Genomic DNA, 27,598 nt, shown 5'->3' on the forward strand with positions numbered 1-27,598 from the left:
TTTTTTGGTTCTCACAGCTTGTTGGCATGACGTGTGTTCCAGGACGTGCAAATAAACGCCTGGATGCAACGAACAGATTTGCTCATGATTTGAGCTACAGAGAGTGTGTAAATGTATAAATGTCAGACCAGGCCTGACTTTTTGCCAGTGTGGACTTGGTGACATCTCTTGGCAATAGTTTGTCTTACAGACCGTCCATCCCAGGCTACCATTGAAACCTGGAAGAGCAACATTTTTAGAACTATTGATGATGGCGTTTAAGAAATTATTCTACACGAATAATATCTCTGGATATTTGATCACACAGGGTTTATTTCTGCCAAAATTGTGTGTGGAATACTAAAGATATGGAAAAAAAAATATTTTCAGGTTTTATTTAATTGTTATTAAGGTTTTTTTTGCATATTTAATTACACCTCTCATGTCACATATATATTAAATCATTGGAGCACAGACAGTCTGCATTTATAGAGATCATATATATTAAAACATAATCTTTTGCCTTTGACGCTGCTCTTGGGGATTACGGAACAACACTTACATGTACTTAAACTCTACACAATAAAATGATGATGTGCTAAATGATCTTTATCCGAACCTTTCCAGCCCTTAAGCTACCCAAACACACCCTCTTCCTCAGCTGAAGAGAATCAGCCTCTTCTTCATGTAAAGAAAAGCAAGGTAAGCAGCTCCCCCTAGAACGCTGATGACCAGCGTGGTGCTTAAAATAACCGGCGCATTTTTCCGGGCCACGCGGAATGCTACCGGAAGGACGGCAGAGATCAGGATGTTGTTGACGTGGCCCAGCACTCTCCTAAAGGCTGGGCGCTCCACCACACGCTCGTAATATGTTTCCACGTTCACGCGGTTGCCATTGCCCCAGTAGCGGCGGGAGAGGCCGAGGAATTTGAGCCGGTGCAAGGTGACTGCCAGAGACACGTCAGCCATGCTGAAGAACTCGCCACACAGCCAGGACTGACTGCCTTCTTCTACGAAGAGAAGTAAATTATCATGAGTGGCTACAGCCACCCACTGTGAGGTAAGTGATGAACTCTTGTGGTCATGTACCTGGTGTTTCTTCTACCCTCCTCTGAAGCTCGGTCTCCACCTGGTCCATCACGTTCTCCAGTTCATCCAGAAGCTTCTTTAGGTACTTCATATTGTCATGGTCAAAGAGTTTAGACTGCAGGGTGTTTTCATACATCAGTTAGTGCATATTAACCTAACCACAGTTAGCTGTGTGTCTGAAGCAATTCTTTGCTTGCCTATGGTGGAAATTCTGCATTGGCCTAAATTGGCTATAAACATTACCATTAGCTATAGCTCTGACACATAGCAAAGATTTACTTTCATAACTGTACAAAATATACAATTAGAAAAATACAGATAGGAATTTACTTACTTTGAGGCGCCGTTGTTTAGCCAAATATGCATCTTTAAGTTCTGGATTCTGCTCTGCCAGATTCGTTAGCTCTGTTTGTGTGTTTACAATCTGTGCTGTCAGACATAAAGTAATGCATGAGATATGATAATGATTTCACATAAAATTTCATGTGTTATGTTCAGATCATCAGCACATAATAATCATGCTACCAAAAATGAAGATGATAAATGACTATCTCGCCACAGTGTGGTATCATCTCCTCTTTAATTCATGTGTATAAAAATAGGGCCGTTGCCCTGGCAACTAGTGGTCTTTTACTTCAAGCATTGTGTTGACTGTTATGTTTCTCTGTAAAAGAACGTCGTACTTCGTATACATGTAGCAGCATATGCCGGTACGTGGGAGTCCACTGTGATCTCCGGGTGCAGAATGCAGCCATGGGTGTAGGCATCCATCTGCAGCGAGTCCAGCAGCTCCCTGTAGTGCTGCACTCTGTGGTAATAAGTGCTGCCCTCTTCTGGAATCAGCTTGGGACTTCCCTCTGGAGGAAAACAAGTTATGAAAATAAGAGGTAAGCCATCTTATCCTTTATTTATATAATGTAAATCAACCCACTCAAAGATAAAGAAGAAAAAACAATAATAAATTCAATGAAATCTCGTCCTTTTAGGTTAGATAGTTTGGTGCTTACCAGATTTTCTCCTTTTTTAGGCTTGACTGGAACAAAGCTATCACGGATCATTGTAACCCAAAGGAAAATCAAAAGATTTAACCAAAGTTATAAAAGAATGGTTGAACATGCAACAAAACCACACACAAGTGAGTAAATAAATGTCAAAACCAAACATTTAGTAGAGGTTTGGGCCGTTGTTTGGTCTTACCATCATTGAAGTTCTGCTCTAGGTAGTCCATGATCTGTGTTGGGTCACAAATGATGTTGTCCTTATGGACCAGGACCGGCACCTCTCCAGTGGGATTCAGATGCATAAACCAGGGCTCATTGTGCTCACTGAGCGGTAGGCTCACATCGTACTCCTCACAGTGAAAACCTTTCTCTGCTACAGCCAGACGAACCTGCAAAACAGCAGAACCATCTCAGCAGTTCTGCTTGTTTATTATCTCCTTAAAAATAGGGCCAGATTAAAAGTCTAAAGTAATGGAACAAAGAGTTAATATTTTATGACAACTTTTATGTTACTGCTGATATATTGTGTTTCTACAGCCCTTATTTTGACACTACCTTTAATAAGAGGTAAATGTTGCACAAGTCAAACGAAAAAATATAATTTTCCAAAAGGACCAAGAAACCCAGTTGAAAATTAAAAGATTTGTGTGACTTGGAATGGAAACTATGTGAGCGGTATTGAGTTGATTCTTTGACCTTTTACAGATTTCAATATAACATGACTTGAATGTAAAGGAAAATAAGATCATAAATTGTTTCTTTATTTCTGCAACACGAAAATGCGGCACATAGAAACAAGGAGCTGTCCACGACACCGCGGTGCTGAAACGTCAACTCCGCTCACCTTCTGAGAATTAAAGGACTGCGTCCAGTGATAAAGCGTCAGTTTGGCGTCACTTTGTTTCGAACCTTGTTGCTCTGGCCCTTCATCTTTTTCAGAACCTGCCTCTACAAGAGCAGCTTTCCCATCTTGACAGTCGGAGATGCTTTCAGACGCCATTTTATCATTTATTCGTTTTTCGGGTTGGAGAACCTAATTTATGGACGTGCGCCATCTCCTGGTTCGGAGCAAACTAACATCATTATTTTTTTTCCAGCACAAACTCTGCTGTAAGCTTATTAAGTGAGACTTGAAGCTCAAAATATAGAAGAATTTATTGTTTCACATTTCAACTAAAAACAATTAAACACGAAAGACTGGCACATCCTGTGTTTATAACCAAATTGTCAGTAAAGCATACAATAAATATAGATCAACAGCAGAGGTCGCTCTCATCCATTTACTTCATAGACAACTGATTGTGTGCCGTTTGCCAAATTACCATGATTTAGCATAATAAAGACCGTTTATAATTTAAAATGGAATAAGGAATGTTGCTGAACGAAAAAAGTGCTGTGTAATGTAAAATTAATTGGTTCTAACATTAATAGGACTGAAATTTACACCCAATGATGAATTTGATGTGCGCGTACCGTGGTTAAGGATACAAAATACTTAAAATAAAGTAAAGTCGTGATTCCTGATCACAGAACAGAGTGATTTTAAAGATGTGAACGCAACCTTATTTTAAGTAGACAGGAGGTGAGAGAAAGAGAGAAAGAGGATGTGGGAGTGGGCGGTCTTTGTGGTGTGATGTTGCGATTGGCCCAGTGTCGTTCCTTAGCCAGCACTCAACCTCTCTCTCTCTCTCTCTCTCTCTCTCTCTCTCTCTCTCTCTCTCTCTCTCTCTCTCTCTCTCTCTCTCTCTCTCTCTCTCCGTGATCAGTGGGTGAGAGAGGGAGACGAGCGATACACCGCGGTGAACCCGGCGTGCGCCTCCGGTAAATGACGCCCACGGTTAATACCCTTGCATATCGCATCACATGCATGCCTTTTGCACTGCATGTCACTGGCTGGAAGTGCGACCCTCTGTCCTCACCATCCTATTTTTTGTCTCTTCAGTCATCCTTTCGTCGGCTTTCATCTCGGTACCGGTCCTGGATCCCAGCGCAGCCTCGGTCCTGGAGACGCCAGAGTCCGCAGCAGATTTGCTTGATTTCCAGCCTATGAATGACGGGTGGAAGGTTTGACTTCGACGACGGCGGCACTTACTGTGGGGGGTGGGAGGATGGGAAAGCCCACGGACACGGTATCTGCACCGGACCCAAGGGCCAGGGCGAGTACGCCGGCTCCTGGTCGCATGGATTCGAGATAGTGGGGGTGTATACCTGGCCCAGTGGGAATACCTACAAAGGCTACTGGTCTCAGGGGAAACGACATGGGCTCGGCGTGGAGAATAAAGGCAAGTGGATCTATCGCGGGGAGTGGAGTCACGGATTCAAGGGTCGGTACGGGGTTCGGCAAAGCCATAACACACCTGCTAGATACGATGGCACCTGGAGCAACGGGCTGCAGGATGGTTATGGGATCGAAACCTATGTTGACGGCGGTAAGAAACCAGTCAGGTGTTGCTGTCTCTCTCTCTCTCTCGCTGTGTGGGTGTGTGGGTGTGTGTGTGTGTGTGTGTTTAACAGCTGGTGACGTGTAGCTGGCGTGCAAGGAGCCTCAGATTAAAACTACTGGAGGCTAATGGAAAGACATCATTATTCTCAATCTGATATTCGAGATGGAGCAGCGATTACGCACTGCGCACAAGCGGTCAAGTGCGATACCACTAAAAAATCCGACTGATCACCGGTAATGTAAAAAAACTGGATGGAGTCTAAATCACTGCTTCCCCTCCCTGTCCCGTCTCTTTTGTTACCACATGCTTCTCGTATGACAGTGCGAGGAGAGAGAGACCGTTTAGAAATCACAACATAGAAAGAGTCCCTTTGGATTATCACTTTTTCGACAGTTGTTTTCACGTTTCAAAGTTCAGTGCAACAATGAAGTGTGCAAAAAAATTCAGTATAGGCTGATAAAACAGGCACTAAAGTACCAACAATGGTCTTGGTTAACTAATCTGCTAATTATTATTCTATGAATCCAGGCCCAAACTTGTATTAACTTCTTCCTAGTACTATTGACAACAATATAATATATAAATTAGGAATCATCATTCACTGGGATGCATAGCTGGGACCAGTATTAGGATAAAACCTTCCAATGATTGCCCATGTTCTAAGATGTTTTGTGACTTTGGCCTCTGGTGCAGAATAAACTCATCATATATGGCTGTTGCACAGGGACAGGATTGGGAAACCAGCTGATCCAAGAGGATCTGCAGAACATCTGGTCATCTGACCTTCCCCCCAGCATCCTGATAACTTCATCTGCAGGATCACCAATTTGAATAGCAGTGCAGAGCCAGCCTGTTAATCTCGGGCTGTTTATCCACCGAAATTCCTGCCTGGGAACATCTCTCATTTCTCTGTTTGAATATGACCAGTTGGGCTCTTATTACCTAATTTATTTGTTTTGTGCCTTATTCTAGCCTTGTGATTAATGACCGGATAGTTTTACAGAGATGCTACAGTAGGATGGCACATGCTCACTGGTCTCAGAAGCATCAAATGGGATTAATGAAGTATTCCTCTCATTATGTGTCTCATTCCCTGCCATCAGAGACAAACAGATGGCGGCGAATGCGCCTACTGTCAGTGGGGGAGTCAATAGCAGCCTGAAAATAGGCTCCTAGCTCAGTGATTCACAATGATCCCCAGTGATCCTCAGCATCAGTGCCTTAATCAAATCTGCGTTTGAGTGATCCAGTCCCTCGTCTGTAAGGAAAGGAGACGAAAGTGGAATCAGTGGCGTTAAAGAGGACAGATCGGAGGTGTACAGGAGAAACCGTTCACTGACTGCACCAAAATAACACCGCAACTAAAGCTGTGAGGAGCACATTCAATTACCTCTGGAGATTTGTTTTTTTCAGACTGCAGACATTTTCTAGGCTTCTCTGCACTCCACATCACACTTCAAATGATTTAGTGTGGATAAAAGGCAGGGCCTTCTGCTTGCCGCCTGTGCAGAAAGCAGACACCAGCAGTGCTCTTTTTTAAAATTTGCCTTGTACGAACGCCAGTCTGTTCTGAGATCCAATGTGTAATAGAGATTATGTGCAGAGAGGTACACTTAATTAAATTTGCCTGAAACGGAATAATCAGGATTGAACGGAAAAGAAAGGATCTGTCATGCATAATCCACAAATCAGAGATTTCCAAGTACCGGTAGTAGTATTTATGGTTGTATTCGGGCCCTGCCTCAGCTCTCACTGACCTGTCTACCTGTTCCTCAGGTACTTATCAAGGCCAGTGGATGGGCGGGATGCGGCATGGGTACGGCGTCCGTCAGAGCGTCCCCTATGGCATGGCCACCGTTATCCGCTCTCCACTTCGCACGTCTTTGGCCTCCCTGCGGTCTGAGCAGAGCAACGGCACCGTGCTCCAGGATCTCTCCTCCCCTGCCGAGACGCCCACCGGCAGCCGAGGCGGTTTTGTCCTGAACTTCCACTCTGACACCGAGGTTGTCACTGGCAAGAAGAAAGGCCTCTTCCGCCGGGGCTCCCTCTTCGGCAGCCTCCGGCAGCTGCGCAAGACCGACTCAAGGACATCCATCTCCAGCAAGCGCAGCTCAGCACGCAGCGATGCCACCATGAGTCGTATCAGCTCCAGCGATGCCAACTCCACAATCTCCATTGGCGATGGCGAGCTGCCGGACGAGGACCTTCCTCTCGAAGACCATGTGGACGCCACCACGACTGAGACCTACATGGGGGAGTGGAAGAACGACAAGCGAAATGGATTTGGCGTTTCAGAGCGATCCAATGGGATGAAATACGAGGGGGAATGGCTGAATAACAAGCGTCACGGTTACGGGTGCACAGTTTTCCCAGATGGCACCAAGGAAGAGGGGAAGTACAAAAATAACGTGCTTGTGCGAGGAATTAGGAAGCAGTTGATTCCTCTTAAAAACCCCAAAACCAAAGAGAAGGTGGACCGGGCAGTGGAGGGGGCACAGAGGGTGGCTGCCATTGCCAGGAGCAAAGTGGAGATAGCAGCTTCCAGGTAGCGTGTTTATGTGTGTTCCTTCATGCTGCCGTGCTTGTGCATGTGTTGTGTGTAAACACACCGGTCAGACCTGAGGAGTCAATGTCTACTGGGTCCAATGACCTTTATACACCGTGAACCGCTGAGGATCGTGAACTGCCAGCACCGATCTTCCCTGCAGAAGGTTCTGTTTCTATTCTTTGACCATATCTTTAATTCCCAGGGTGGGTGAATGTCTCAATTGAGTAATATAGTCATCCTTGTGTCTGTTCCAAGTGCATCTCTTGCACCCAAAAATGATAATCCCTGCCAAATATTTCTGATGTGGCATCTGCTCTAACAGGTGGATGAGGTGTGACCTTTTCCTTCAAAGCCCCCCTCCCGCTCAAACACAACATCACTCTGATAGCCTCTTGCTTACATTGCATCAGGGAGTTATTAGAATGAAAATGGCGATGGTGTGTACAAGCAGTGAAAATGTCTCAGAGAAATCTCAGTTGCTTTGCTTTAGCTACATGCTAACAGTTACCTAGGCACAACTGGTGGAAGACTGCAGTAAAAGGAGATTTAAAGTAGCCAATGTCATGAAAATGCAGAATCACATAGCTCTGTTTATGGACAAACATGCTTCTTTTGGCACGTATCACTCACCCATGTGCTCATTAGCACAGAATCACCCTGTGATTCTCCCTCTTTTCCTCCTCCATGGGTGGGGCTCACGGAGGAGAGTTTCTACCATTAATCCATTTCTTCCAACTTTTCCCATGGATCGCAACTCAGCACAAAATGTCAATCCAGCATGGTGGCAGGCTGCTAGCATATCTAGAATACTAAAAGCGAGGCTTACAGGGATCAAATCCAAATGTGAATGGTGTCATTTGGCCTTGGCATTAGCGTTCCACTGTATGTTTACTTCATTGTGACAACTTAACAGATTTTTTTTTCGCCATACTCTCTGTGATGTGCACACTGAAGAGAATGAGTAAGATTTGACTCATAAAATAACCTATCTATTATGCCGACTCTACAAAGCAAACAGTTCAATTATGATATTCAGACTTGTTATTCAAACACAGTTACTCCACTCCAGCGAGCTAAGAGAGAAAATGTTTTATACTGAAGAGCACAAGGATATAAGATATAGATTACATAAGGTGGATTTAATGCCTGGTGTTATTGCTCTTCCACAGTAAGCATTTGGCATGTTACACTTCCATCTGTGCCTGTCAGAGGCATCAGAGCTGTGAAAAGAAGTCTCTGGGGGAAAGTAAGAAATAAAAGAATTAAGAGTAGGAGACATGACCTAATGCATGCAGGCATAAAAGCATTACAAGCCGATGCAAAGTATTTATGGCTGCTGCAATGACTGATCAAATTACAGCCTGGTTTATGTCGGCATATGGTGTGCTGCTGAAAATCCTGTACCAGCCTCTGCTGTTGGTGAATGGCACCGTTTGCTTATAATTGTATTTATGTTCCAAACAGCTAAAATTGCAGGCTGCCACGGCTGTGAGTAAGCATGTTATGTAACTCTCATTATACAGTACATGCAAAAGATGTGCCTGTATTGATCCAGCTCTGCTCACGTGACGGCCTGTGTTTGAAGCTGGATCATGAGGGGAGGGAGGGAGCCAGTGGATGAGGGAGAGAGGGCGACGGGTTGAGGATAAAAATGTAAAAAACCAAAACTGAAGTGAAAGGGCCAGGAGATGACTGCCAGAGAAGAGGGATGATGATATTCTGCTGAGCAAGAGGTTCATGAGGAGGCTCATGTGGAAGACATGTTTTAAAACCAGGAGAGCAAACTGGGATGGAACTGTTGAATGACTGCTGCCCACCATCCAATCAATAAAGAACTAGTGTGATGAGCTCTGTGCTTGTAACATCCTGTCCCTGCTATTTGGTCACTCTTATCTTTGAAAGAGTGACTTCTGGCTTGTTGTCGTGTCTGTGTGTAAGCCCAGATAAGGACCCATGTAACAACTAATCCCCCCTCGATAAAGCCTTTTTTGTTCCTGGCTTTACACCATTCGGTCATCCGGTGCTTCAGTACGGGCACTGACGGTCTGGACTTTCACTGTCTAAAGCAGAAGGTTCTGAATGCGTGAAGCTCAGATATCCTGGATAAAATGGCCAAAAACAGGTGAGACGGATGTATGTTCCTTTTACAGATGCTTCACAGTTTGCAGCATCTGGTTCACGAAGGTTCACCACCACCTTGTAAGCAGCTCCTCCTGATATAGCAAAGACATTTATAGAAATAGGATAAATTGTTTCAATGATGTGATGCAAGTAGATATAGTTGTTGTTTAGAGGAAGTTTGCCAACTGTGTGCACATGAGAGTTGAACTGTCTTGTCCTTGTGATTCATATTTACTGTAAAATTACATTGTACATGTATGCTCATCAGGGTCAGCACACTCTCTCAATCTGATCTCTCTAAACTTAGGAACACCTCAAACATGTACGCACAAGACAAATGTGTAGCCAGGGTCCCTGTGCCGCCAGTGCTGACTAAATAAGGCAAGGCATCAGTTGGCTTATCACCACCAGCCAGGAATATATACCCGACCCAACACTGATATAGCTGCCTGCCGTCTCACCCTCACTATCATCTCTCCTGAATGTCTAGGTGTGTGTCTGTGTGTGCGCATGTGTTCCCCTCCCTGGGAACAGGTTGAAGGGAACAGGGTAAATTTGAACAGAGCGGCAGGTTTGGCAACCATAGGGATTTGTTCATCACCTTGCAGCGGACTGCGTCGCGTCACGTCGCGTCGTTACCTTGATGCATCGCTGTTTGTCATGAATAAAGTAGTAACACGCGCCTTTCAGGAGTGCGACAGGTTTGTGCCTCGTTGATGTGTCAGAATTTACAGTAGCAAGAAGTCATAAAAACTACAGGAAGTGTGTACGGTAGGCCAGTCACACAGTCCCTCCAGAAATGCAATGGCATCACGCAAAATATAGTCCTGACAAAATTAAATGCACACAAGGTGAAGGGGCCACGTGCCAATGCGGTTAGCATCAGTGTGTCACTATAAATAATGACACTGATGCAATGGCACATGCATCAGGTACGCGTTTCAAACCCTCTTGATGAGTTCATCATCTTCTCTGGGTTCTGGTTCCCAGAAACCATGATGTCCGTATCCCCCAACAGTTTTGGTAAACTACTGAGTTTGCATTTATAGTCACATTATTACAACAAACATGGGGACTTTATTATAGTCATTAGCTTCAAATAAGCCATATATACTATAAGTATAGAAATTAACTTAGATATGCAGTTTTGATGCCACAGTAGAACAAAGGAATGATTCTTAAAAGAGTTAAAGACAGATGCCTCGTGTAAATGTCTGCAGAGAGCTGGCCTGTGTAGACAGTGCTGGTGATAGGATCGGGTTGCACCGACTGTGCGGCTGCTGCTCATAATCTCTGTGAGAATGACACTTACCGTCGCCCTGCTGGTCCTCGGGAAAAGACTGGGATGAGTCAGACTGAAGGGCAGGTGGGCAGAAGCAGAGACAAAGTCTGTAGCAAGGAGGTTAATTCAGAGGTGCATATTTATGGGTATAAGTTGAAAAATGCTCACATAGTGACTCGTCCTTCTTCAGACTTTATTATATCCGTCTTCTTGTGTATGCTACATTAGGTGTGATGGGATTTTAGACACAAATTAAAGTAACCTCGGCCTCTCTGGGCTCACTCAGTGTGTGTCCGCGTGCATGAGAAGATATTATGTAAAGATCCCAGATGTCATTCTGCAGTACTGACCGTTCATGAGCTGTTTATGTGTTTTTTATACAGTCTGCCAAGACTCTAACATGCGCCAGATCAGTGGCTGTAAACTCTTCTAATGAAATTAATCCAGCCACTCAAATACTAATCATAATAGTGAGTCTGTGAGTGTGCTAAAACTGCTTTATTGATCTTAACAGTTAGCCACAACTGCTCTAAACTGCTAAAATTGCACAACAAAAGATAAAAAGAATAGATTTTTTGCCTCATGCATATTAGGAATGAACCAATAAGTAATTAAAGCTTCTGTATTTACTCGATCGCTGTGAGTGCAGATTTTTCTGGCTGTTGTGTGCAGGCATGCTAATGCTAATCTGCCTGTCCTCTATGATTGGCAAGCGATGCTTTCCCTCCAGATGTTCTCGGATTGGATTATAGAATTATCACTTTGCTCTCCGGGTCCCAGTATTGCTTTTCCACACAGAAATCCTTTGTGAGGCGTTCATCCAGACACACATGTACTCACATGCAGAGATGGCGGCGCATTCTTGAGATGCATGTTTTTAATGATTTGTAAGTATATTTCAGAATGTAATTCATCCATTACTGCTGCTTTAGCATAATAATTGTTGATGATGTAGAAATTGATCTATATATTATTTGTAACTTTGATTTTATATAGACACATCTTTGGATTAATCCATGATATAGCCCAAAATGATTAAATCTCCACATATTGCATCACAAATTTACAGCTGGTGCAAACTCTTCAACTCTTCAACACTTCAAAGAGCATTTCACTGACGAGAAAGTTGATGGCCAAGCGTATGCGCGTGTGTATGTGTGCGTGTACATTTGTGTGTGGTGATTGGAGGGCAGAGAGAGATTTTGATTTTTCAAAACTCAATTTGTCATTTCAAAAAAACATGATCCAAAACAAACAGAAAACAGACATTCAGTTGAGGAGGAATCCAAAGACCAGCTCCTCCTTCACCAGACAGAGTTCATCATGTAGGCACCATGTGCTCTTAAACCCCTCAATATTGTTCGTTGCTCAGCAAAACTTAAACAGAGGGACAGAGGGAACGTGTGTGGCCTAGTCGGCGCTCTCAAGCCGAGACTGAACCTTGACCATCAGTTTTTTGAGGCGATACGTCTCCTGGTGGGTGAAAGAGGGCTGGCTGAAGTCCCCACTCTTCATATACAGCTTGATGGACTCCTGAAAGAGCCGGAGGTCTGGAAAGTAGTTCTCCACCTGTACAGACCTCATCCCCTTCGTGGTCCTGAGGAAAGACCTAACCTTTGCCAAAGAATACACATGATATACCTCCACCTGTATGTCATCATTATAACCAGAAGCCTCCTGTATGTCCCATGAACTGTCCCTCTCCTGTGTGTCCAACAAAGAGCTTTGTGTGTCCATTGGGATGTTGTGCATGTCCTGTGAGCTGTGTGTGTCCTGTGGGATATGTCTGTGAGGTGAGCTGTGTGTGTCCTGTGGGCTGTGTGTGTCTTGTGGGCTGTGTGTGTCGTCTAAACTGTGCGTGTCCTGTGAGCTGTGTGTGTCCTGTGCACTATGTGTGTGAGGTTCTGCTTTGGACAGTTTCTTCACTTTATCATTTTTGACTTTTGTGTCTGTAGTCTTCCTTTTGATGGACACATTGTGGCTGTTCTCCTCTACTCCAACATCCTCCATGTCCAGGACGGTCTCAGTCATTCTTGTGGTCGTCTGCTCTACCAGTTCTCTGGTGAGAGACTCAGTCTGCAGGTCCAGGTGGTCCCCCTGCAGCTCTGCCGGCTCCTCCACCTCCACGGTTGTGCCTGCGTCGCTCCGCGCGTTTTGCGCGGACTCGCTGTCCCCGTCGTGCGCGCGTTACGCGGCGCCGACGGGCGGGTCAGCCTGCCGACGAGTCTCTGCGCCATTCGGGCGCGACCGGATCACATGGCCCTCCTCCCCACACCCAAAACATTTCAGGGGATCAGTGGTGACAAAAACGGTGTAATAAAAGTCGTCCACCCTGAAGCGAAGAGCCATGTTGAGCCCTTCCTTATTGTTATTAAGGACCATCGACACCTGTCGTCTGAAGGACACAGCATGGCTCAGCAGCGGGGACTTGGACCCGAGAGGAATTAACCGCATCGGGGATACCACGCGTCCGTGTCGGCTGAGCTCCCGCAACAACATGCCGTTCTTAAGGAACGGAGGGACGTTTGATACAATTACCTTTTTAGCCGGGTTTGACGGGGGAAACACCGGCGTATGTTCATCATTAACGACCACCCCAGCCACCACCAGCTGATCGACCTTATCAGTGCTGCCCACAAAAACCATCACTGTTCATCCTGGAAGCGGACTTCACGCTTCCGTGACCCACAATGTCCCCCACAGCCAGGGCGCACTCCTCCACGGACACACCGGCCGGTGGAGAGAGTTTAACGCCGTGGTGAGTTTCTCAAACTCGGAGACTCCCGACGCCGCTGCCATTACCGGCATGGCGACCGTGGCCACCAAACAATTCCACCAAAGACAGTGAATAAACGAACAAAATTACAGTAAAGTGTTCCCCAATGTGATTAACACCACCCAGTGTGACAATACAAGTCAGAAATCCGAAAATGTTTGGAAAAAACAGTTATTTTTCACATTCACTCCCGCAGCCAACACACTCACCACGCTCACGCTCAGAGAGAGAGAGAGAGAGACAGAGAGCACAGACGTAATTAAAACTATTCCATAAGCTTGAGTGGTTGCCAGGCGATGTGACCTTTATGCACGCAGATTGAAACTAGACACAATGGAGAGAGAGAGAGAGTCTGTGCCATTTGATCTGCCCCTCCTTGTTGTTCACAGCTGTTATGTACCTTACAATATATCAAAAACCCACTTTTTTTTTTACTAAGTCATTGTCAGTGTGTGTGGATGTGTGTAGGTTATGATAGTGTGCACATGTGTGTATGAAACTGTGTAATAGCCTTAAGTCCGAAGGCCCACCTCTTCACTATATGTTGGAATTTGGCCTTAAAATTAGTTTGTTCATATTTTGATACACTTACAGGGCAAATTTCTCAATGTAAAGCTCACATTTGTCTGTTAGCACACCGGGTTCACCATCACCACCATGCTATCACCAATTTGTTGTGTTTTTTAATGGACTTTAATATTAAAGTGATGTGGTATTTGTCGAGGCTTGTGCCAGGCATCATGTTTCTGGTAAATGTCTGGTGATGATTAGACACTTAAGAGGACACACCTCAACGTGCATCAACCTTCTCATTCCCACAAAGCCTCATTATGGTGCTCCTTGCTGATGGTCCACTTCCACAATCAGACATCCACGAAGGCCTGGTCGTGTGTCTAGTATGTTGTTGGTACATGTGTTAAGATTCTCTCTGCAGAGGCAATACAGTTGAAGGAGATTAAGTTGCTTCAGTTAACTCCCTCTGTTAGCCAGCGGGAAAATTGTATTAGCTTAAATCTTTCAGTATGAACAGGCAAACACAACCGTAAAAGCCATGGGTGCTATTAAGAGGTTGTGACAATCCATCAGAGATGATACATATCAGCCAGATACATACTGTTTTTCCATTGCATACAGCATCACCCCCATCCCCCTTTCCTGTCACTAGCTTTATCAGCTGTGGCCATGTTTCACCCGTGGTGTTGACATGTGGCACAGTGTGGCACTGAGGTCTGAATCCTTGTGATTGGCCTTCACCAAAACCAATGGGATGATCTCAGTGAAGGATTCCGTGTTTCTCCTTCAGCAGTAATGTATCAACCCTTCATTTTTGTCCTGTACAACCAGAAGGGTTTTAATAATCCAGTTTATGTTAAACATATCATCGAAACCAGTCCTGATGCAGACAGCGGAAGAAGAGATTAGTAACCCACGGCCACCGGAGATTGTTCTTCATTTTTAAACGAAAGCTGACTCTATTTATTCTTCTTCTCTGAAAATTTTTTTTGGGAACCGAACCCTCTTTGTTGAAATTTTGTTAGTGAGGTTTCTGGACATGAGCTCTAAATAATGGAAAGCTAAATTCAGTTTTTACTTTGTTAAAGTATTTTGACCCCGATCTAATTCATCATCCTCGTCTTGTGATTTGATGATTGATTTGATTTTTTTGTCTGTCTACTGAATTTGGAGACAGGAGATGATTAGCTTAGCTATCATCATTAGCATAGCTTCCAAGACTGGAAGAGGGAGCTGCAAGTTGGTCACTCGACCTCCTACAAAAGCCTTATTTGCTGCAGCCATAATAGCCCCCGGTAATGTCAGTTCAGACCTTGGCCCAGGAATAATTTCAGAATAATTTTGCTTGCTTTTACCCTGTTGCTAATGGTGTTAGTCATGCTTGAGTAATCTTGAATGGACACTGTCCATGAACTGAATAGCGATGCTGCATTAAATCAAGAGCGATTGGACAAGGCAAGCTAATTTTTTGCACTTATTTGCCACTCCTTTAGGCCAGGAGACTGCTTGAACAAGAAACAGAAGAGTAATAGTATAGATAAATGTATAATATCATCAATAAGTTAATGGAATACTAAGTCTCAGTTTATCAAAGTTTTTCTTGGGATCCTGGGTGATTGAGACAGGTCTGCTGATGTTTTCTACAAAGTAGACATCTTCTCTGTCGTTACATTCTGTAGGAGTCAGCATTCTTCTTTCCAAGCCTTCACTGAAAGGAGGTGTTGGGTCAGCTTGATGTGAAGATGAATGATAAGGAAAAGAGAACGAGTAGGAAGAGAGAGCTGAGGCGGCAGGGAACTGTGTCAGCATATGTGACGGACACCTCTCAAATAGCCCATAGCCTGGACACACACACACACACCACGAATACTTAATACATCGATACAGTATTCTGCAGGGGGTCGAGGAGCTGAGTGACCAACATTAAAGTAGGATGCACTGTAACACACAAGATCCGGGGTCTGAAATTTAACCCCACAGTAAAATTAGAGGGCTTAAAATGCACTCCTCAGCAGTTCAAAATACCCTGAAGTCTTAAGAGGGGCAACTTGTCTCCTCCACGATGGCGATAACTGTCACTTGAGGGCGTTATGTTAACAGATCTTCTTTCACATTGCCCCTTTTTCTTGATGAAATTTCTTTATATTTGGCTAATGCATTCAGTATTAAACGAATCTTGCCCAACTTATGGCAGCATTTTATATAAATAAATTGCTTGAATGCATTTTACCTTTCCAGAAGTGCTTCATTTATTCATCAATGCAATATCAAGCATGCTCTTATGAAGGCAAGGACACGTATCAGTAAATTTGGCAAAACATGCAATTATATCTTAGCAAGATTGCACTTTATAGCTATAGCAAGATTGTATGTTGGCCGCACACAGGCGGGCAAGTTTTTTCCAAATTGTCCAAAAAAACGGGCATCAGGCACATTTGTTCCAACTTGCAGCAACAGCATGTGGAAATTTACAGTATGCAATTACAAGACAACAATTGTAGTTTCTGTCTGCGTCCTTTTTTCCTCCCAGCAAGCTCATCCTTTATCTCAGACTCGCAGACAGGAGAGCACTGCCCAGAACACTGACTCAGCACATTTCCTTCAGAGAGGTTGTGACAGTAATGAATCGGCCGCGACGGTCTTCGTCATCAATAATTGTTCTCTTTTCCAAATGTTTGTGTGTTGATGTTGTGTGATATATGCTTTAACTCCCTGGGTAAACTTCGACCGACAGGTTATGCTAACATTATTAGGGCCAAAATCAAAGAAGATTGTTACAAATATGTCTTTTTAAAATATAGTTACTCATATAAATTATTAATTTAAAGATTATTCCGGTGCTAAATATACAGTAAGAGTCAGTTAGCTGGTAAACTCTGTCAAGTAGTTAGTGACTAATGAGCCAAATAATTTTACCAGGAGCTCAAAGTGGAGTGAAGATCAGAATATTGGAAGGAAACCAATAAACCCTTGTGCCTCTGCTCTCTGCGTGCCCATGTTTTCCCACCTCTCGCTTTGCTCCCTCACCCTGCCGCGCAATCACACTACCACCGTTCCCTGCCTGTCACCTCCCGCCACCAGACATCCTGTCTGCGAATGGTCTGCATTGCTTCCTGTGCCCACCCCAAACTTTGTTCCAGCGTTACCTAAACAGGGCTGTTAAGGTCCTTGGGCCAACGCCTTGTAGACTTTTGCGACACATTTGTGTCTAGGTTTGCTCAGTCGCACATTTCACACATCTCAGAAATAGACGGCCCGTGTCCTTGTGCTAGCATGTAAAAGGATGTGACAGGATGTAAATAAGAAGCTTCTGTCTCTGTTTATGACATCAACATTAAAACTATTCTACATATTGTCTGTGTAGATTCTCAATCATCCAGGTCATTGTATCCGAGAGAAGAAACCCAGTCCAGTTGACAGAGAAAACTACCTTGGATATTCTACATATTCAATTAAAAATCAAATAATCTTGTGTTTGTCATGTCTTAAATTAGAATTTATATCAGCAGCCAATCAGAGGTTTTCTAGAAAGATGCCACTAAACTCAACTGGCTAAATGTGTCTTCTGTCCATTGATGATGTAGGAGACTTATTTCTGGAGAGGAAATGGCCAGACTCCACGCACTTGTCAATATCTCACTGTCATAAGCCGTCAAAAACTGGCAGCCCAAGACAGAGACGCTGTTTCAAATAGAGACATCTGCCCACTGGGGGTCATAACTTTCAGGAAGGCATGTGGAGGGCTGCAGCCTCCAAAGGATGGATGACAAAACAGCCAAGGGGAAAAAAGGCAAGAGCATTGAGTGAAAAAGAGAACAGATAAAGAAAGAGTGGAGAGACAGATTGGTGAGAGAGGTTAAACAGGGCAAGCAGCATAGCTGTCAGTGATCCTTGGACAAGCCCAGCTGGGCACACTGACTTTTATTGTGTACGTTTCTCCCATTTTGGACCTTAATGTACTGACTGATACTCATTTTTTGCTGGTTTGTAGCCAGGTTTTAGGATATCAGCGGGAAAACATCCTGAATAGCTCTCCTTTCTCTCCAGTATGTTTTGGCGGAGTTTTTAAGGGATTTACTATGGAGGTCACCCCCCTGCAGCCATTTACCAGTGGTACACACTCGTAATACGTGTGTGTGTGTATATGTGTGTGTGTGTGTGTGTGTGTGTGTGTGGAGCACCGCCCCAGTGTAGCAGCAGCTCTCCAGTCTGGATTAGGGTTTTACTTGGTTGTGGCTGTGCTCCATTTGGAAAATCGGGATTTGGATTTGAGATATAAGCACAAGGAGGAGGTGTTATGTCATTCCCATGAGAAATGGTTGTAGTGATACAGCCCAAAGGGTCAGAGAGGGAGTGAGAAGGAGGGGGAGAAAAAGATCATGGCGGTCACAGACATGAAAAAAACATGTTATCTCTGTTTCTCCTTCTAATTGTGGTGGATTTTTCTCAATTTGTTCTTCTGATGTGTGACTTATTACATATCTGTCCTCTGTTATTTATCCAGGACAGCCCATGCCAGAACTAAAAGTGAAGCTGCAGAGCAGGCTGCAATTTCTGCCATCCATGAAGCTGAAATCGCCAGGGCGGTTGCCAGGGAGCTTTCCCCTAATTTCTACCAACCTGGTAAGATTTTGAAAACATTAGCACCTAAATGAGCACATTAGACAGCTCTACAGCTTTGTTTGTGATTGACAATGTGGAATGTACCCGAGAAAGACTTTTTCTCAGCCCCTTTTTCTCTTGCCCTCGGAGACAAAACTTAGTTGAGGGTCAGGTCTTTTCAGATTTCCCAGACTTTTTGAGGGGTGGGGCTGTGTTTTGGTTGTTTTTTTTTGTTTTGTTTTTTTGCTGGAATAGACTTGCAGCAAACATCTTTACTTAAATTGTATAAGCTTGACTTCTTTTGTGTTTTGATCATCTAAAAAATGGAGTGTGAGAAGAGAAGCTGCAATATGAATCGTCATATCAAAACGAGCCTTTTGAAGAATAACCGACAAGCTGAAATGAAACTGTGAGGAAAAAAAGTTATTTTACGACTCCCTCCTTCAGCACCAACACTTTTTAAGAACTTTGAGGTGCAGTAGAAGCACAACCCACACAGATTACCGTTACATTCCTGGAAATAAAAGTTCCTGGAATGCAGGATTACCAGGATGTTTGGCTTAAGCCCGAATTGCTAACAGTGCAACAGGTGACCCCTTGAGAGTAAAAAAAAAAGAGGTCACATAACATTTAAACCTTTTTTAAGGAGATATCACGATGCCCTTTTCAAGAATTTTCTCTTGGGTATCCAGCAAAAGGTTGGGTTTGTATGAACAAGCATGTTTGTACAGTGCTAAAATGGTTTACACAGGCTGCGTCAGTAATGAGGTTGTTTTGGGTCCGAAAAAGGGTAGGGTTTGGTTTTACTAGACTGTAATGGAAGACTAGCAGCACTGAGGATAGTTTCTAATGCCACAATGGAGGACTGTGTTTGTGCTTAAACAGAGCAGAGCCGACAAGAAGTCGGGCGCTGTCGCCTGGAAAAACCCTTGTCTTTGCTCCCAAAGGCTTGTTGCAACGGTTCTGAAATACCTGTTAAAATTTTTCAGTAATCTTTAACAATACTTTTTTTCTTTTTTTTAAGCAAAGGGTAAAAAAAAACATTCTGTTCTTTTGCCGTTTGCAGTTTTTTTTTTTTTTCCAGAAATATCCCACTGGTGGGTCAAGAGTACAAGAGGTGGTCAAGGGAAACTTCCTCCCACCAATTTCAAGCAGTTCTCATCTTTCTTCTGCCTGGAGGTTTAATAGACACACTACCATGTTCTGCACCAGCTCAGAGTACGGGGTGTCAACTCAACTCTGTTTAGTTTATTTACAAGGTAACTTGAGTTTTACAGACCAACTGTGAATAAATAGTGAAGCTCAGAGATCCTTTTTTGTTGAGATGCCTGGGCTGCACATACATAGGTTCAGAGGTGAAGCATGAAGGAAGACAAGAATAAAGAATTGGATTTATTATCAAACTTTCTAAAAATAATAATGCTATGTAATGCATTTAAGTTGACTCTTGTTTATAGTGCATCTATACATGCCTCTTCTCTTGTGAGGACTATATTTAAGGCTATGAGCAAGCTGATCTTGGGGCATCGCCAGAAGCCACCGCAAAATAGTGGGTGACAAATACATTTACAATGGGATCCATTCAAGCATGTCCCTCACACAAAGCCAGTGAAATGACCACCAAGAGACATTCTGCGGCTTGTGTTGTGGAAAACAACTCAAGCTCTTGCTTGGGTCTGCGAATGTGTGCCGTCAGTGTCCTTGCCTTATAAGTCAGATCATGAATGAAAAAGAGGCTGATATCATGATAATGTGCGACAATGGGTGACATCTGAGTCACTGTGTGAAAAAGTGTTCGGTTGCATTAGTCGGTCTCTCATCACAGCAAAAAACCCAGGTGGGAACCAGCAAATAAGTCCTCTACCATAACAACCAGGGAACTAAACCCTTTGTTGTTTCTAATTGGCATTTCAGCCTCATAGCAGATTATCACCCTGATTGTGATAGTGTACTTCAAAGGGGAAGAGAGCGTCACAGGGAACAGGACCCTGATCTTTATGATTGGTTCACTTAAAGCACCCTGAAGGAGGGGGACATGGGCAAGATGGGCGTGGCGTGCGTTGTGACATCAATTGCGCTATATTTGGCATCCAGTACAGTCTGATGGAGACATAGCTGAAATCTTTATGTGCTGAGAGGCGCTTGCCTCTATGTTCACCCCTCTCAAGGGCTAAAATGGAGCAGCTGTCGCTTCCTTCATATGAGGTTGGAAGGGGAAGGACCCCAGAAGTGAACCCAGTCCATCCCAGTCTGACCCAGTCAAGGTAAACCAGGGCTAGGTGGAACCATAAAAGCCTGAACCTGTCAGGTCTGAAAACACAAGCAGGTGGTGCTGTGTATTCACAGCAGCAGGTGTCGGGGAGTTTCCTGACACTTGTTTCGAGTCATTAAACTTTTTATGACAGTCAAGGTTGCAACATATAAAATGTCTGAACAGAGTGCTGATCTGAGCCTTTACCAAACAAGAGCAACAACCTTTGGAGTGTTGGAGATGCTTTGTAAACTTTCACTGTTCACTTTCAATGTAAAAACATATCATTTCAAAAGCTTTGCATCAAAAAGGAAAAACACGTCTCAGCCTTTTGCATGGAACATGAGGCTATCTTGTGTTTTTTTGCATTTTCCCAACTATATCAAAACAATGAAAGATAATAATCACACTTGACCGGACACCACAAACAAGAGGTTATAGTTTATTTGCATCACATTGTGTGTGTGTGTGTGTGTGTGTGTGTGTGTGTGTGTGTGTGTGTGTGTGTGTGTGTGTGTGTGTGTGCGTGCGTGCGTGTGTGTGTGTGTGTGTGTAATCTGGTCAAACAATGACAGCTCCCTCTGCCCATCTGCCAGCGTGAGTAGGAGGAAAAAAGAAAATGCAACAAATTGAGTCATGAACAGTAAATATAACAGAACATGCTGATATGACAACCCACAGAACAGACAGGAAAAAAATCAACAGTACAATGGGAACAATTGGGAACAGCGTCAAATAAAAAAAAGTGCAGGTTCATATATCCTAAAAGGGAGTGAGAAGGCTAGAAGACAAAACCACACAGGTGTATTTAGTGATTGCTTTATTTGACATTTTTATTTTTCTTAATCCCAGTTTTAATGGCTGTCTCTGGAGGATTGCGGACTCAGCCTGGTTGATCAGTGCCGGGATGTAACAAACACCATGGTCGTTGGGTAATTGAGTCTAAGTACATTTTCCAGCTGACCTATCAGGATTCCTCGGTGGAGTGTGTCTGATAGATCACCTCTCTCTTTCATTGGCACAAGATCAACAAATGTCGAAGTATTAAACTAAACAACGCCATCAGTGGTGACATGCTACACAGTTAAATATCCATCTTCTGGCGTCTCGACTTTCCCTTTTCCTGCGTTCAGCATTTTTAGGGATTCACTCGACTTCGGTTGTGGACATGCATGAGCTCGGTGGCCAGTTCATTGCTGCAAACCATTCAGAAAATGCCTGGAAGCCCTGACAGGAATCCGTCCCCAAACACAGTTGAATGGCCCTGGCTTGTCCCAGAGCCCTAACTCTTATTGAGTTATGGTGTGAAATGAAGCTCGGCTGATATTAATACCTGCATATGTTCAAATGTTCCCTCATCTCTTTGTAGTGCATCTTAATGGTTTAAGACAGATTTTGAAACAAATTGAGAAAGCTATGTTGCTGAAAAATACATTTAGGCTTATGAGTACTTTGGAGATGCTTCATATTGGACGCACTTTATTCACTTCAAATTTTGAAGGTTGCACAACTGTCCCTCCAGGCAAATCTAAATCAATCTAGATTATTTTTTTTCAGCCAAAACAATGTTTATTTTCTTTTGACATGTACCCTGGGATTTTTTTTGGGACTTAATGTATAAAAAGTAATTTAATGTGTTCTTTATCTCTCCCTGTTGCAGGCCCAGACTATGTGAAACAACATTCAAAGGAACCTGTGGAAATTAAAGAGGTCCCTGTAGAAAAGAAGGAGTCCCCAAGAGATTCTCCCCACTTTTACCGTAAAGGCACCACGCCGCCCCACTCGCCCATGACCAGCCCCGTAGTCACGCCTCCCCCATCCCCTCGCTCCAGCAAAAAGAAAGGTCAGACTGCCCATAGCAATGCCAGTCGTAAAACCAGTAAAGAAGAAAAACCTCTCTGTAAGACAGGCAAAGAGGAGAAGATCAGTCATAAGAACAGCAAAGATGAGCAGCCAAGCAAAAAGCAGAGTAAAGAGGAAAAATTGTCTGTCATTGATGTCTTTAAAAGTCCTCAAGTTCACGTCAAGGCTCCAGCTAAACCTGCTAAACTTCAACAGTCTACAGCAGCATCACTTCCACCTTCGCACCTTCCTTTGCTTCCAGTTAATGGTGAGCTTCACAGCGAGTACCATAGCTACTACATCAAAGCCCCAACAAAGGTTCCACCACCCCCTGACCCTGAGGAGGATGTAGAAGAAGAGCCTAATGCCCAGGCCCTGGCACGTATGCCCCCACAGCCTCTTAAACCTCTTGGTACACCCATCACAAAACCATCTGTACCTGAGAGCAAGAGCGACCAGAAACTCAGGAAGCAGGATTCCCTAAAGCCAAAGAGCCTTGCAGACACAAAGAAAGCCAGCATGGAAATTGTAGAAAACAGTGAAGAAAGGGTAAGTAGCTGGTCCCCTTTGTTCACAGATTATCTTCCAAAAATACAAGGTTTCTATGTCAACTGGACTGGGTTTCTTCTCTTGAAGACATTTCGCCTTCTCTCCAGAAGGCTTCTTCAGTTCTGAAATCGCTGGGGAGAGAGCTTGAAAATATATAGCCCAAGCTCTCTCCCCAGCAATTTCAGAACTGAAGAAGCCTTCTGGATAGAAGTCGAAACGTCTTCTAGAGAAGAAACCCAGTCCAATTGACATAGAAAACTACCTTGGATACAATGACCTGGATGATTGAGAATCTACACAGACATCTTCCAAAAATGTTTCTATGGAGTGTTTGCAGTGCTACATAACCTACATAACATACATAACCTTTTCTACAGGGTCCCAATTCCATTCTTGTTGCTATGGTGATGCTGCTGAATATTGGCCTTGCAATTATATTTGTCCATTTTCTGACATGATGACGATGTCTCTCAGGTAAGTTCGCTTGTAATTTAGAATATCAATATTTACAACTAAATCAATTAGAGAATATAGTCCATGACATCATGCCTAAGGCCATGATGTCCAAAAATACATATTTATGCAGGCCATATCTCGTGTGACAGCTTTTTGAACCACACTAACATATGTCTTATGTTGCAGTGAAACCCTGGTACAGTGTCATTACCGGCCTTGAGAAATGAAAACGGTGCAGTGAGACATGGGGGAAGGCCCTGAGTGTTTAGGAATCAACTTGACACAGAGGAAAAGCCCGACCAACAAACGAGCCGTCAGGGGTCCTTTGTGAGAGCCAGCCCCAAGAATTAGCGCTCCTTTGGTTTCTGGATATTAAAAAAAAAAAAAAAAAAAGCTGAGGTGAAATTTATGTGTCTAGTGAGATTTTTAAAAAATGTGATTAACAAATGAAAAATGCAAATAATCATAAAAAGTGTCTGGAGCAAAAAAAGAAGCAGCCTACGTGCGCGCTGATCCCTGGTCTCTGTAGCCCACTCCCTCTGGTCTGGCAGAGATGGCGTTGGGCTGACGGACTTTGCTGGAACAGGAAGAGTGTGGAGATGCACTTTTAGATGAAGGGAGCAAACAGCTGCCTTTCTATTTTGCCAACTGACGTTTTAAGAGGGAGATGTGAGCCCGTTGTGGGAGGGGAAGGGGCAATGGGGAGGGCACTTAAGCCCACTTTGGGTGCATGGAATGTCATCGTTGCCGTTGTTGATCTTGTTTTCTTGCAGGGGTTCACACCGATCCAGGAAACGGAAAAATGGGGACGGCCATTGCCAGCAGCGTGTGCTTGTGCGGTCACTAGCCAGTCTTACTCTGTTCACCCAGTCATCCCAACAGCTTTCTCAAGCCCTGCCCAGCATTACCCTCTGCTTTGAAATGCTTCCCCCATGCATGGTACCATTTTGTTACTGTTATTTGTTTTACTGTACTTTGTTTGGTCCAACGTTGTTCTCTGAGTGTTGACAGCCTTCTTTATGTTCCCTTTTTACTTGATATTTTACTCGCATCTAATAAATCCTTTTGCGTTATTATTAATAGTGCAATATGTTTTAATATTTTTAAAATATAAACTATAGAAAATATATATTGCCAAAAAGGGAGTGGCTGTACCGTCACATAACTGCTTGAGATCCCTTTATACCTATTTTTGACAAAAAAAAGGGGGGGTTGAGAGAATGTCGATGAACAGCTTTGCAGAGGCAAGAGTTCACACTTTAAATGTAGCGCTGTGTGAGTAAAAAACAATGTCTTATGTTATTTATTAACTCAGACTTCTTTCTTTGTGCACACCTGCCTAGACTATTTTGCATGTGTCCCTCCATTCTAGTCCTCGCTTTTGTTGCTTGAGTTCACACGGCTGCTTCTTTAGGCCCAGCAGTCCTTGTGTGATCCTGAGACAGGATCAAGACCATGTCGTGGACGGTGGAAGGTCAGTTAATTCAGGTTGACGCCATGGGGAATGTGGCACCAGGTAGAAGGGAAGATGCCTTTAAAATGTCTTTAACAGTACTACTGTTTACCTCAGAGTAAAAAGATGAGGAAGGAGGGGGAAGGAAAGATGCCATCCTTGTCTTAACTTTGTCACGATAGTTTTCTGTCATCATCACCCTAAACTTGCTTTTAAGATGCCTCATCCTGGTTTCTGTTGCAGATACAGCATAGGTTTCTTTGAACTATAAACAACAACAACAAAAAATAAATATGGTTATTTATATGGTTGGCATTTACTGTCAGTGCTACAATTTTATTTATTCATTTTACTACTGATGTGTTAGTGGACATTGGTCATCATCAAATAAAAGGGCTTGAACATCACAAGGTTTTCTTTTCTATATTTCAGGTTTGAAATTTAGCTTGACTGTACTCTAACAAGCAGCTTCTATATTTGGTGAATGCTTATTAATGCCAGTGAAATGTCCATATAGCAAATGTAAACTACAAGAATATGTTCAAGATCTGTTGTAGACACACAGACCAAGAAATTTAGCTATTCTCAACCATTTTTATAATCTCAATGTGATGCATTCAATAACTATTGTCCCCCTTTCTTTGCTTTACCCTCTTTTCCTTGTTTGAAGCGTCCTCGCCATTCAATGGCAAAGACCAGAGTATCAGAAGGGTTAACAGAGCAGCCTGTGTGGGATATTTTTTGAAATGCAACATTGCATGTTAAAGTCATTTATATAGATTATTATATACTATTTGTAAGGATTTTTACAAAGCACAACCCAGAATCTGTTATGAGTTGGTATTTTTCTAACAATTTGCACACCTGTATTTTGACAAGGAATTGTTTGTAAGCGGTAATGTGCATACATGGAAATGTTCTACAGCGGAAGATAAAAACATTTATTTATAATTGGATGAACTGTATTTATCACTCGGGGATGTGATAGACGTATGACGTTTGAGTATTTAAGGATTATCGAGGAGACTTTTGATATCTTGAGGTTGATGTTGCCCCACTGATTTGTGCAAAGTCTATGGAGATGAAATTATCTGTATAACAATAAAGGTGTTCTGCCTTGTTAAACTGTCTTCTGCGTTGTGTGACTCTTTCCATTGAGAACTGAACCTGGGTTTTTTCTTTGGGTATAAGCGGCCGAAATGAGCCTCCTCTGTAGGGTGGCTGGGCTCTCCCTTAGAGATAGGGTGAGAAGCTCTGCCATCCGGGAGGAGCTCGGAGTAGAGCCACTGCTCCTCCGCGTTGAGAGGAGCCAGGTGAGGTGGCTTGGGCATCTAGTTAGGATGCCACCTGGACGCCTCCCTGGTGAAGTGTTCAGGGCATGTCCCTCCGGTAGGAGGCCCCCGGGAAGACCCAGGACACGTTGGAGAGACTGTGTCTCTCGACTGGTCTGGGAACGCATGGGGATCCCCCCGTACGAGCTGGAAGAAGTAGCTTGGGAGAGGGAAGTCTAGGCTTCTCTTCTTAGGCTGCTGCCCCCGCGACCTGACCCCAGATAAGCGGTAGAGGATGGATGGATGGATGGATGGATGGACGGACGGACGGACGGACGGACGGACGGAACGGACGGACGGGCGGACAGATGGATTGATGGATGGATGGAATTGTTCATATTTACTGCACTAATACTATACAAAGTAATGCATTTTATAGTAAAGAAAAGGTGTAAAAGCGAGCTACTCGGGTACTAAATATATTTATAAATCTAAAAAGACAGAAGTAAAGAATGTGTTGGATGTTCAGTGCTATGTATGTCCAGGGTTCATAATCTCATCAGTACTTCACTTCAGTAATGACGGCCTCATAGTGACCTTCTCATAATGAGATCCTGGGGGGAAAAGTACAGGTATGAAATCAAAGCGTCTTTGTCAAGGGGGTCTCGTATCGCCAGTGCGAGCAAATGAAGGTGCCCCAGTTTGTCTGGGGTCAGTTTGTACCATTCTGTTGTGATCACCCTCAGATGAGTGTAAGGTTACACCAGCAGCGGCACCTGCCCGGAATCAGCAATCCCATGTCGTACATTTGTTCTGGACTCTACCCTGACACTGAGGAGCACTTCAGAACTAACTTTTCTCTTTTTAAAAAATCATTTTTAAATCTAAACTTTTCTTTCTTTGCAGCCCAGTTTCCTAAAATATAGAAAGCATTTATGACAAACACCACACCCCTTTCTGTACAGCTGTACTCATCAGTTACAGCATAGAATATCAGTGTTACTATTCTGATATTGCAATGTATGCTGGGCAATACATTAACTGCTCAAGCAGGGCTGGACAGATATAAATTGGTGTTTCTTTTTTTGCCTAACTTACGGTAATGATTAATGGACAATATTAGAAACTGAGTCAGTGCATCAGAAAAATATGTGAATGTACACTTTACTGTTCACATACTGGTATATATAAAGAGTTAGTTAGACAACAAAATATGGAAAGTGAAAGATTTCAAAGAAATTCAAAATCCTAACTTCATCTGTCTATAAACAAGTCTGGGAGAAAGCATTAAGACCCACTATCCCTTTTTTTAACATGGATAAATTGGATCTCACTAAAATACAGTTCTGATATCCTCTAGACCTCTAAAGATGGATGATTTTACTATGTCTTCCTCTCTTGCTACCTACGAGCTGTGTATA

General features: G+C 43.5%; 2 protein-coding genes and 1 long non-coding RNA gene across 4 annotated transcripts; 1 reads left to right on the forward strand and 2 right to left on the reverse strand.

The window, feature by feature from the left end:
* Positions 1 to 359: 359 nt before the first annotated feature.
* On the reverse strand, positions 360 to 3,093 carry gdap1 (ganglioside induced differentiation associated protein 1). The gene is made up of 6 exons (XM_057013633.1): positions 2,914 to 3,093; positions 2,266 to 2,458; positions 1,752 to 1,925; positions 1,403 to 1,497; positions 1,069 to 1,183; positions 360 to 989 (listed from the first exon to the last, which is right to left on the reverse strand). The coding sequence occupies exons 1-6, from the start codon at positions 3,067 to 3,069 to the stop codon at positions 637 to 639; spliced, it is 1,086 nt and encodes a 361-aa protein (XP_056869613.1). The 5' UTR covers positions 3,070 to 3,093; the 3' UTR covers positions 360 to 636.
* On the forward strand, positions 1,808 to 26,035 carry jph1a (junctophilin 1a). Of its 2 annotated transcripts, XM_057013615.1 has the most exons (11): positions 1,808 to 1,955; positions 2,096 to 2,203; positions 3,836 to 3,906; positions 4,012 to 4,498; positions 6,290 to 7,058; positions 12,420 to 12,526; positions 18,258 to 18,376; positions 19,440 to 19,614; positions 22,267 to 22,997; positions 23,375 to 23,471; positions 23,640 to 26,035. In XM_057013615.1, the coding sequence occupies exons 4-10, from the start codon at positions 4,120 to 4,122 to the stop codon at positions 23,453 to 23,455; spliced, it is 2,361 nt and encodes a 786-aa protein (XP_056869595.1). In that variant the 5' UTR covers positions 1,808 to 1,955; positions 2,096 to 2,203; positions 3,836 to 3,906; positions 4,012 to 4,119; the 3' UTR covers positions 23,456 to 23,471; positions 23,640 to 26,035. The 2 variants fall into 2 exon arrangements, with proteins under 2 accessions (XP_056869595.1, XP_056869596.1); XM_057013616.1 differs by lacking the exons at positions 1,808 to 1,955; positions 2,096 to 2,203; positions 12,420 to 12,526; positions 19,440 to 19,614 and having other exon boundaries at positions 3,836 to 4,498.
* LOC130514199 (uncharacterized) lies at positions 4,883 to 6,465 on the reverse strand. The gene is made up of 2 exons (XR_008946956.1): positions 6,271 to 6,465; positions 4,883 to 5,771 (listed from the first exon to the last, which is right to left on the reverse strand). It is a non-coding gene; the product is annotated as an uncharacterized LOC130514199 (long non-coding RNA).
* Positions 26,036 to 27,598: the final 1,563 nt, after the last annotated feature.

This window comes from Takifugu flavidus, chromosome 17, assembly GCF_003711565.1.
Source record: "Takifugu flavidus isolate HTHZ2018 chromosome 17, ASM371156v2, whole genome shotgun sequence".
NCBI classification, from domain to species: Eukaryota; Metazoa; Chordata; class Actinopteri; order Tetraodontiformes; family Tetraodontidae; genus Takifugu; species Takifugu flavidus.

Excerpts from the sequence above, each read along its gene's own strand:
- jph1a (XM_057013615.1), top strand. The coding sequence starts at position 4,120 with ATGACGGGTGGAAGGTTTGACTTCGACGACGGCGGCACTTACTGTGGG. Across the intron at positions 7,059-12,419 it reads GTGGAGATAGCAGCTTCCAG|TCTTCCTTTTGATGGACACA; the intron begins GTAGCGTGTTTA and ends TTGTGTCTGTAG. Across the intron at positions 22,998-23,374 it reads TAGAAAACAGTGAAGAAAGG|GGTCCCAATTCCATTCTTGT; the intron begins GTAAGTAGCTGG and ends CCTTTTCTACAG.
- gdap1 (XM_057013633.1), bottom strand. The coding sequence starts at position 3,069 with ATGGCGTCTGAAAGCATCTCCGACTGTCAAGATGGGAAAGCTGCTCTT. Across the intron at positions 1,926-2,265 it reads AGAGCAGAACTTCAATGATG|AGGGAAGTCCCAAGCTGATT; the intron begins GTAAGACCAAAC and ends GTTTTCCTCCAG. Across the intron at positions 990-1,068 it reads GAGGGTAGAAGAAACACCAG|AAGAAGGCAGTCAGTCCTGG; the intron begins GTACATGACCAC and ends TTCTCTTCGTAG.